The sequence below is a fragment of the Hemibagrus wyckioides genome, linkage group LG18, assembly GCF_019097595.1.
Source record: "Hemibagrus wyckioides isolate EC202008001 linkage group LG18, SWU_Hwy_1.0, whole genome shotgun sequence".
Taxonomy (NCBI): Eukaryota; Metazoa; Chordata; class Actinopteri; order Siluriformes; family Bagridae; genus Hemibagrus; species Hemibagrus wyckioides.
Window position 1 is genome coordinate 18,168,258 of NC_080727.1, and position 10,776 is coordinate 18,179,033.

General features: G+C 42.6%; 1 protein-coding gene across 1 annotated transcript; it reads left to right on the plus strand.

Annotated features, from left to right (window-relative positions):
* Positions 1-295: 295 nt before the first annotated feature.
* On the plus strand, positions 296-8,763 carry LOC131369205 (protein sprouty homolog 2). Its single transcript, XM_058415689.1, has 2 exons — positions 296-841; positions 5,145-8,763. The coding sequence occupies exon 2, from the start codon at positions 5,216-5,218 to the stop codon at positions 6,065-6,067; it is 852 nt and encodes a 283-aa protein (XP_058271672.1). The 5' UTR covers positions 296-841; positions 5,145-5,215; the 3' UTR covers positions 6,068-8,763.
* Positions 8,764-10,776: the final 2,013 nt, after the last annotated feature.

Genomic DNA, 10,776 nt, shown 5'->3' on the forward strand with positions numbered 1-10,776 from the left:
TCTCTCTCTCCATCTACTCCAGGCTAAGCTCAGGGAATCATGTGGAACAGTGCCTGAGGATGGGGGGAGCAAAATGAGAGATTCAGTTTCAGCCTGATGATGCCACTTAGCCATTAACTATCTCCAGCAAGTAACCCCCCACCACCACCACCACGCACCACCACCAGCTCTTCTACCCCTCCTACCCCACGCCAGCCCTGCCTTTATCTACTATTCATATCCGCCAACCCCTCCCCCTCCGCCCTGCTCTGTTTCCCACCCTTTCTCTCTCTCTCCCTCCCTAGTTGTTTGTGTCACCCTCACTCACTGACATACAGAGGCACACAGAGTGAATGGATAAGTGCAAGAGCAGGAAGCCTAGACAGAGCGAGAGAGAGAGAGAGAGAGAGAGAGAGAGAGTGCAAGTGAGACGATCCAGCGCTCACACTTTCATACTGAGAATAGATGAACTGCAGATCCACTGCTCTCCAGCTTCACGTGGACGTGTTGCATTCCCTGCTTTCCTTGATCACTTTGCCCCAGGACCTCTTTAATAATTGGGATTTTTTAGCGTGACATGTTGCCCTCTTTTCTTGGAAAAATCTTTACTTTTTTTTGGAGTGTTCTTCGTGCTTGTTTTCCTTCTGTCCGAGACTCTCGGTGCGCTCCTTGGGGAATGATTAAGTACTGAGGACCGAAGAGGAGGAGGATTGCTTGCCTGCCTGCCTGTTCGTCTGCCTGTCTGCATGTGTATGGGACTCTTATGAAAAAAAGACATCTAAAGCTGATAGAGTAAAGAGCAAAAAAAGAACTTTAAAGTACTTTTTTTGGTCTTGTACAATGGATCTCCCTCCATTCAGAGGTGAGTGCCCTGTCTGTGTGTTCGTTTGCCTTTTTTTAAATGAGTGTCCCGCTTCATAAGACCCTGTAGGCTGTATGTTTACGTCCATCTCCGAGTTGTGTAAGTAACTCGTCCAGTTTGGCGTCCTTAGTGAACACGGCGGCTCGGACACAGCCCCGTGCATGCATTGGACTCTGGGCATGCAGCGATGGCATTGATTGTCCTCAAGGTCGGAGCTGTCAATACAGCCAGTTTGGGCTGGCAGAGATTGAAAGAGTGGATATGAGCAGACTGAAAAAGCTTTCAAATGTTTAGCGATGTTTCTGTACATGCAATGTGTTTCCAAAATTGTGTTTTTACAGCAGAAGTGTAGTGAGTGAAAGTATATCTAGATCATGCTAAAAATTGACACTTGAATTGATTCAAAACTATTAGAATTGATTTAAAACTATTCTCAAAACATTCAATCGACTGCTGTTGTCTTTAGCATACATAGTTATACATAGTTACTCTTATTATAATAATTTAAGTATTCTAATACAACAGAAGACATTTTTTCTCACTCTAGTAGAATTTATACCTTGTACTATATTATTATTTGCACATGTGAAGATACGCTTTTTCCTGGTATTTAATATTTGGGATAATTTGTTCAACCCTCTGACATACCACGTATGTCTATAGTGTTTCTCATTTTCCCTCTCTCCCACCCTTTCCCGCTCTCTCTCTCTCTCTCTCTCTCTCTCTCTCACTTGCTGGTGTCTATTTCAGTCCTTCCTGGGGGTCGGATTCAGCACATCCGGAATCTCATACAGTTTATTGTCATGCAATCCTGCTGTGTCCCCAGAGAGTCCAGAAGTGGCTGACTGACAGCTCATGGACAATTTTGGCCAATCAGCTCTGATTCAGCACCAGCCAATTTTTTTGCAGCACAGCCCCAGAAAGAGCCGGCTAAACTATAAGAATTTTGACATTTTGAATAAACGTCTGATGGTTATCACTTCTCTCAGAAAACCCAGGGGTCACTGCAAGTCCCTAACGAATTGGCTCGCATGCTTACAGCTACATTTACATTGTCCAGTGACCCTCTGCAGGACGGCTGTTTTCCCTTTGCTCGTTTGCCTCCCGTCTCCTCCCTGCTTTGGGGTTTTGAGTTACTCCCAGTCAGTGGTGTGTGGTGATTGTTATGAATAATATGCGCTCTTCATCCTCTTCCTGCCCAGGATCAGGTTACCCTGGCCACGGATGTGTGCAAGGTACCGGGCGCAAGGAGCCCTGGGGCAGAGCCGCAAGGCACAGCTCACTCAGCACTGATACTCCCAGAGCGCAGGGGCCTGTCTTCAGGTTACCCCTCATGGCAGGCAGCACTGAGTAAACATGGCCCACTCTGCCGTCTCTCTGTTTCTCTTTCTCTTTCTCTCCATCTCTCCACACACAGCTGTCTTTCCTGTTTGCTCCCATGCACTCTCAGAGGTGGTTGTCTTGACCTGAGACAGGTGTTGTGCTAAGGACTTGCTTTTTACAAATACAGAAAAATGGTTTCCAGGCTAGCTGGGAGTCACACCCAGTACATATTTGTGATGCGAAGAAGCACTTAGATAAAAGTACAGTAATGGACCAGGATTTTATAATCAAATGTTAGTATGAAGTAGAAATGCCAGGGAAGGTTGGGTGTGTGGGGGGGGTGTATTAAGTCAGCGCAGTAAGAAATACCATCATCTAACCAGGGTGATGCTAATGCGATCCGTTTGACCTGTCGACTTGCTGGGTGCATAGCTTTCCTTTCGTCCACAAACTGATTAATCGTCGACTCCTTCGGACATGACAAAATCTTTAACCGAACAGAAAGTTATGCTCTATCTGAGTGCTGGATTGCATACACAGATTCCAAACCTTACCTGGAAAATAGCTAACCTTTTAAAAAGCTAAGCTTTTATGGTTGCCAAGAAATAATTCGAGATCATCTCCCACAGCCTATGGATCTTGTCCTATAGACCCTATCCATGACTTCTGTTATATCGAGAACCAACCAAACCAGCATGTGCCCTAGTACACCCAAAGCCTATTTCCTGTGATGTCCCACCTCATTGAATAGAAGTTCTTTTAGAGGTCGTGGTCAGAGATTGAGAAGATGTAATCTGAGCTCAGCGATCAATAGTTCAGTGCACACTCTTAAGAAGCAAGAGGTTGCTTCATTGTCCACCAGTAAACCAACCTTTTTGTAGCAATGATGTCCAAAGTCAGCAGTAGTTGACTTACTGCGGATTGTGTCACATTTTCAGCTCTGCTATAGTCCATGTTCAGACATTAGCAAAGCATCTCCATTTGGCCTCACCCTACCATGCGGTCTGGGCAATCTGGAGCTGACAAGTGCTCTGGGACATGGCAGAGAATGGTAGAGTGCTCTTTGCAGGGGTTGGGGAGGGGGTTCATTGGGCTTCCTGATGTCAGCACCTTGCCTCCTGTGCTGCTGGAGTGTGGTGTATCGATCTGTTGGCACCCTGGAAACTCAGACATGGTCTGGAGCTTGGATTGGTGGGGAAAGTTTGAGTCCCACTGCTTCCGGAGTATGCTGTCTCCTTCAGGATTCATTTTACAGGTCTAACAGGGAAGCTGACAGAAAATGAAATCTAGCTATTGCTTATTATGATTGGTCCCTTATGGGGAATCCCCTGAAGGTTCCAAATATAAGTCTTTAACAAAAGGTTTCCTTTTCTCAAAAGGTTAAGTTTAGAAAGATAGTACTGTGAATCCCCCCAAGAAACCTTTTCTAAGAAGGTAGAATAGAGTAAAAATGCAGCGATGAAAGTAGTGCTTGTGGAATTCATGGATGGATATGATGATTTTTGTGCACCAAAAGTGAACTAATCTAAAAAAAAAACAGCACTCTTGGCTGTATCTATAATGTTGAATCTCACATTCAGTATTTTGACTATTTCTCACATTTGACATTTTGTGCTGGAGTTTCGGCTTTAGAGTGAAGCTCAGTTTTGAAGAAAAGTCAGTGGAAAGTTTGGAGTAAACTTAAGTGTAGCCTGAAGTGATAAATGCTCCCAAGTGCTGACACAGTTGAGGAAAACCACATGGAAAGGACATGTGCAAATGCTCTCACAAATATGCAATTTAAAAGTTCCTGACATGACACAGATGAGCAAACCCAAAACTTCCTCTCTAGCTTGTCCACAGATGTGTGCTTGGCTGGAAGTCCGGTGTTGTTTGTGAAATCAGGCCCCAAATAATGAGCTCATGGAAATGAACAGCAGGCCCCTCTAAACAATTAGATGGACTGATAGGCCCTGACTGCAGCTCTCTGCTGGATTTGATGTAATTACTCTCCAGGACTTCTTTTTCCTCCTCTGTGTAATTTGAAAATGCATTTTGTACTTCCGACCTGGGCCTCCTTATCTTGTCTTTATAGAAGAGTGGTGGGGGGGCAGAGGATGGATGCTATCTTACCTTTTTTTTCTTTCTTTTTTTGTGAGAGCATCCACCTATTTTGCCAGGAATTCAGCTGACTGTGCCCCGGATCCTTGGCAGACTGGGAACAGACATTGCTTCCTCTAATTGATGCCCCTGTGTATGGATTTCCGTTCCTGGTTACGTTAGACACGGCTCTCCTCTTCTGTGTAATCTCTTCATCGAGTAAATGCTTCTCCATTCATCCTCAAACCGTCTTTGTGAACACTGACCTCCTTTATGCGTGCTCACGGCTCTGTTGTGCAATCCGAAGAATATGTAGCCGAACACAGACAGCCCGGGAGGTTTGTTAAATTTGTGCATTTAGTTTATTTAGAGGTTTGAATGCACAAAACTCGAATGCAATCCAAGTTCCTGTTGGGGTATGACATCGAATAATGCAAACAGTCTGTTTCTCAATTCCAGGATGCTGATGTTTTCCATGTACATTCCACTAACCATGTTGTTCCTGTTTATGGAGGATAAGGCTTAACAAAAGAAAAGTTTCAGGGAGGGGCTAGTGGATTCCTCTGAGCAGCTGGGGAAAAGGATGCCTCAGGACATTGACACTGAGTCTTCAGGGTTCCCCTGTTTCCCACCATTTTTTTTTGCTGTCAATTTCTCTGCTCAAATTCTCTTCCCTTGTGTCAACAGCTGTGTTCACCAGATGCTAAATTACAGTGTGATGCCAATAGCTTTATCTCCATCCTCTGTGACTAATAATAGACCTAATCTCAGTAGTAGACTATGTAAGTGGGGCTATGTGTGCATGAGTTTCTGCTGTTCTCTCCAGTACCAATATGTAGTGCATAGAATTTGAAAGTTTCATTTATATGTATTAACACTGTCGTGTTACCATGTCTTCCAGGTTTATCTGATGTGCCGTGATTGGTGCCAGCCTTGTATTCAAGTCTCTTCCCTAGTGGCACCGGTGGCATTATGGATTCAGCACCTCCTCTCAGAATGGATCGTGATGGCTTGGACCTCCAGCAGGTCTCTGTGCTGTCCATAGATCAGATCCGCGCCATAAGAGCCAATAATGACTATGTGGAGCGTCCTGTGACACTTGACCCCACATCGCAGGTGGGTGTCTTCTATACCCATGATGAAAGACATCCTCAGATGCCTCGCAGTCAGAGTCAGCACCAACATGCCCACCTGGCTCACCTGAGTCGCTCTAGTACAATCAGCTCCATGTCCCGTGGCAGTGCCGCTTCGGACCAGAGACTTCTTTCAGGTTTCACAAGTTCCCATTCTGGATTGGCCTCGGTGGTGCGTTCTCAACCCAAGGGTGACCTGAAACCAGACTTGTTAAGTAAAGGCTTGGCTGATGGAGAGGATTTAGGCTTACATCAGTTCATCTGTGAACGCTGTAGCCGCTGCAAGTGCCAGGAGTGTTGTGCCCCTCGAAGCTTGCCTTCTTGCTGGGCCTGCAGCCAGCGATGTCTATGCTCAGCCGAGAATGTAGTCGAGTACGGCACCTGCCTGTGCTGTGTCAAGGGCCTCTTCTACCACTGTTCAGGGGATGACGAGGACAACTGTGCTGACCGACCTTGCTCCTGCGCTCCGGCTCATGCCTGCTCCCGCTGGAGCGCCATGGCAGTTCTGTCTCTCTGCCTGCCCTGCTTGTGCTGCTATCCTCCTGCCAAGCTTTGCCTCACTATGTGCCAGCGTGGCTATGACCATGCCACACGACCCGGCTGCCGCTGCAGCAACACCAACACCGTCTGCCGCAAGATCTCGGCTACTAACCCTGCACCTTTCCGGAAGACTCTGGACAAACCGGTATGACACTGAGACGGCACTCCATCTGTCATCCCGTCACTGCATTCCCCCTTTCGCATTCCCAAGGATACCATGAAACACTGAACTTACTGACCTGCACCCAACCAACCAGGCCTAGCTACATAACATGCAAGAATGGAAGCTTGTTGATTCAAAAGAATAAAATGTTGTCTATTTATTTATTTATTTATTTGACTTTCCTGGCTAAGACAGGTAATGCTGTCCATATGTAACCTTTTACAGGGAGTAAGCTATCAGAACAAAAAAAAAATCTGGTGCTGCGTTGGGTAAAGTGCATCTTCCAGGCACAGTGCCATCTTCAGCCATACTGCGTGGACAGTCTGTACGCTAAACGGCTGACGTTTGATCCGAGGGGGACGGAGAGCCAGAGCCAAAACAAATGTTCAGTACAAACTATTTTGGACACCAAAAAAAAAAGGGACCAGATGAAGCTCATTCAGGAATGGCTTTTGAGATGAGAGGTGGTTACCTGAAAAGACATTGGGCATGTGTGGATATGAACGGATGGATGGATGCACCTGAAAGAGCGAGAAAACGTGTATGTGTGTGTTTGTGTGTTCATGTTTGTGCGTGTGCATGCAGATGTGTGTGTAAGGTGTATGTGCATGCGTGCGCAGTCTCAGGCCTCTGTCTGCTCTCAGCAGAAGCATTCTTTTTTTTTTTTATTTTTAGAGAAGCTGCTCTAAAAGACAAAGTGTCTGGTCAGGTTTCCAGCGCAGGGCAGCCTGACGCCAGCCTCTCCCAAGCGCTCTAGCGTCCTCACCATTCCACCCCCCTCTTCTATCACCACCACCACCACCACCACCCCACCCTCTCGTCTGCTGCTCTCTCTCATTCCTGTAGTGGGAATTCTTGTCCTGTGCTCTCTCCAGCTGTGCTATGGGACCAAATGCAATTCACTCATCATACATTCCCAAAAAAATAAACAACAACCTCCACCACCATGGACACTTGTCTAATTTTTTCTCCTGCTGCTTTCAAGATAACATCAAGTTACTCCGTTACATTCATTAAAGAACTTTCAAGCAAAAAATAAATCGTCAGAAAATGTGCCGGACCACATGAGGCCATAGTAAAAAAGAAGGAACTTCGGAGTACTGCGTCGTTTATGATCGAACTCATTCGTGAACAGCAAAGAAAGCTAGCCGGGAATATGCTATTCACACTATGGCCATACATTTCTAAGCACTTTGGACTTCATTTTGGATTGGCTCGTTAGCCATTAATCGCGTCCTGATTCCTGATCGACAGGAAGTGAGAGCGTCGGAGAGCCTTTAGGCGTCCTCACACAGGAAGAGGGGACTCCTTTGAGATGAGGCTCCAAGTCGATTGCCTTACCAGAGCACCATACTTGGGAACAAGGTGAAACAGATGCACTGATATCCAAAATTGGGATGAGAAATGAAATCAAGAAATCTGTTTCGAGAGTGTATGTGTGTGTGTTTTTTCCCCCCGTATATGCACACGGCTCCTTGTTGTTAGAGTTCCTTTGCTCTATTTTTCTATCTATGTAGGATTGTTATCGTATTTCTATTTTTATTCTATTTGGTTTAGTCTGGGTATTATTGTTACCGTTATTTTCTATTACCATCGGAAACTTTAAATCGAAAGCCTGTCTAACACTTCAAAATTAACCTTTGAGCGGGCTACGTGTTATGGAGGAGAGGTCTTTTGTGGTTTCACGCAAACATTTTAGTTTTACGTTACAGTCACGCTATACGATCACCCTGTACTGATCTGTCCGTTAACGATTACTGTGTAATTGGGCCCTATTTTTTTCACTATCGCAAAATCGGAAACGAGCGCATTTGCTTCTTCGTTGACTTCCATGCAATTGACTATCAGAATGGAATTACTGCTTAGGAAAAATCAGCATGATTAAATTTAGGAATCGTTCTGTTGTATTTATAAATGTAGACATCAATAACAGTGTAATGGAAGAGGGTCTCTTTCAGGACTGTTTCCTTATTTTAAAGGTGCAAAGACTCCAAAGTCTAAATGTTAGTGTCCGGGTTCAAGGCTACTGGATTAATGAAAAACACAAAATATTAAATTCTGTTAAGATTTTCAGTCAACCGCCTCGTTTTTGATGTCTAATAGTAAGCAGGTCAGGTGACTTACTGCTGCTAGTCAAAAACCCAAAGGTCTTTTCACACCGTGAAGCCATGATTCAACCTCTCCTCCATGGTTAAATCCTAAAAGACAATCTCTCCAAGGAGGGGTGATATTCTAGGGATGGGTGCAGTGTATAGGTACAAGCATTTTACAGGAACTGGTGCTGACCACAGTCTTTAATTTAACCACTAAAAGTTCCCCATATTGTATTTGTAAGCATTGCTTTGGTACCATTGGCATCTTGTAAGTTGCAAAAGAATTAAAGGAGAGAGAGAGAGAGAGAGAAAGAGAAATCTATATAAATGAATATATTGATATTTGAATCTATATATAAATATATCTATATACATTTTACACATTTTTCTTCTGTTGCCGACATATTATCGACAAGTCACAGATATTTATTTAAATGATTGTTGAGGAAAGATATTTATTTATGGTGAATGATGAAAAGAAATGACCCTTGTAATGATTTCAGCATTTTTTTGTTTTTGTTTTTTTTTTTGGAGTGGCGTGGAGGGCGTGGCCTCGAGGCAGAGGATAATAAATAAAAGTTTTCAAATGCATTTGTGTGTGAGGGTTTTTTTTTCTCTTTTCCCTGGTGTTTATGTATCGACATTGAAAAAGATGGTAAAGAAAGAAACAAAAAAACCCCACTGGATTTCACATTTCGAGCTCGGCTCAACAAATCCACCGAAAGTTTGATTGAATCCGATCAGTGTCATCAGTTGCTCTTAACCTTTAAAATGCTCATCTCAGTGTTTGAATATGGTTTTCTCTCAGCTGTAAGTCATTTAAGTTGAAAGTGTCGGCCAGAGATCTATAACTATAAATGGGTGGAGTTTTGGGAACAAATTCTAATAAAACTAAATAAATTCTAATGAAACTTAAACACTGAACAGCTGCTACAGTACACTATATACCTGAAAAACAAAGCCTTCTTCAATATCAAATAATATTTTACACTATGTCTCCAGAAATAACTGCTCCACACAGCTAAGGAACATCTCCTTTAGTTTATTTAGTTTAGATTATATTTTATTGCCTACCAGCTACTAACATCTCGGCAAGTAAAAATATAATAAAATAATAATTATAAATAATTTTTAATAAATAATTTTTTTAGAAATAAATGCCCAAAATAAGCAAAATTATTTGAAAGCTTAAAGTCTTGCTTGAAGCTTTGTAGAAATTGGTTTTCTCATAATATTATCATTTGATTTGTTCATATATTTGTTGATTTATTCATATTAAAAATATTTTCACTTAGAAAGGAGTCTGAAGTACCAGAGTTATCTGATCTTATATCATTATTATTATTATTAACTTTATATTTGAATCATTTTCAGTTGTGGTTTTTACGCCAGCTTTATTAATACTGTGAGATTTGTCGACTTGTTAAACACAGCAAATTTCTTCCAGTAGAATGATCTAATACTGTCTTTATCCACTCAAAATGCATGGATATGTCGCACTAATCATCCTAACGGCGATTTTACCGAGTACATGAAATTCGTTCTCGTCCACAGCAGCCCTGTCGACCGCAGGATTAAAAATGTTCCATCATTACTTACGACGAACCTTTAATGGGAGATGTGTTTTTATGGCTTGGTCGGGACTAAATATCTTTTGACCTTGTGGAGACATTTGGTGTTAATTCTTTTAAATGGAACAAAAAAAACAAATGACAAAAAAACAAAAACAAAACTAAACTAAAAGAGTCTAAATGTTTTCTTTTAGTTATGAGATTATAGTTTAGATGTAAACATAGTGCACTAAGTAACTGCATTAATATAATGTTAATGGAAGGTCCTCACATGGATAGTATGATAAATGTGTGTGTGTGTGTGTGTGTGTGTATCTGGGGTGCACGTCTCGTTACTTCACTCCCCACACTTCAGCCTGTTTGTCTCATAAATAAGTAATCAAGGCCAGTTCCTGCTAATGGCTTCTAAGAAGAGTGAATACAGATGTGTGTGTGTGTGTGTGTGTGTATACACGTATGCTCTAAAGAGACCGTTTCGGCTCACCTTAAAGAAAAGCTGGATCTTTCTTCCACCAAAAAACCCACTGCATCCTCTGTGTGCATCGTATCATTAAGTCAAATCCTCTCTCTCTCTCTCTCACTTTCTCTCTCTCTCGCGTATAAATAATGCACATAAAGACGCAACAAGAAGCTTTTACATCTCTCTCTATGTGGTGTTATCTGTTTTTACAATTCTCAAGACTCCCAGATTGTGGTTCTGGGAGGACGTTCATTCAAAAATCTGCTTGATGCATCAACATGACCAAATGTTGGAATTACAACTGAAATGAATTCGAGGCAAAGTTCTTTTTTTTTTTTTTTTGTTTTACTGAAACATGACAGATATCTGCTGGGTAAATAATTCAAGAGGACAGCAAGGTGATTTGCTCTCTTTTTTAAGTGATAGTTAAAATATCACCTTCTTTCTCGCAGTCAGCGTCATTTACAAATGAATGCTATCACAGAAAAAGTGTGGAGTCTGAAGTGTAGGTCCTTATTTAATACACCGGATGTAACCTACAAGACTTGTATTCATTCACTACGTCCAAAATGA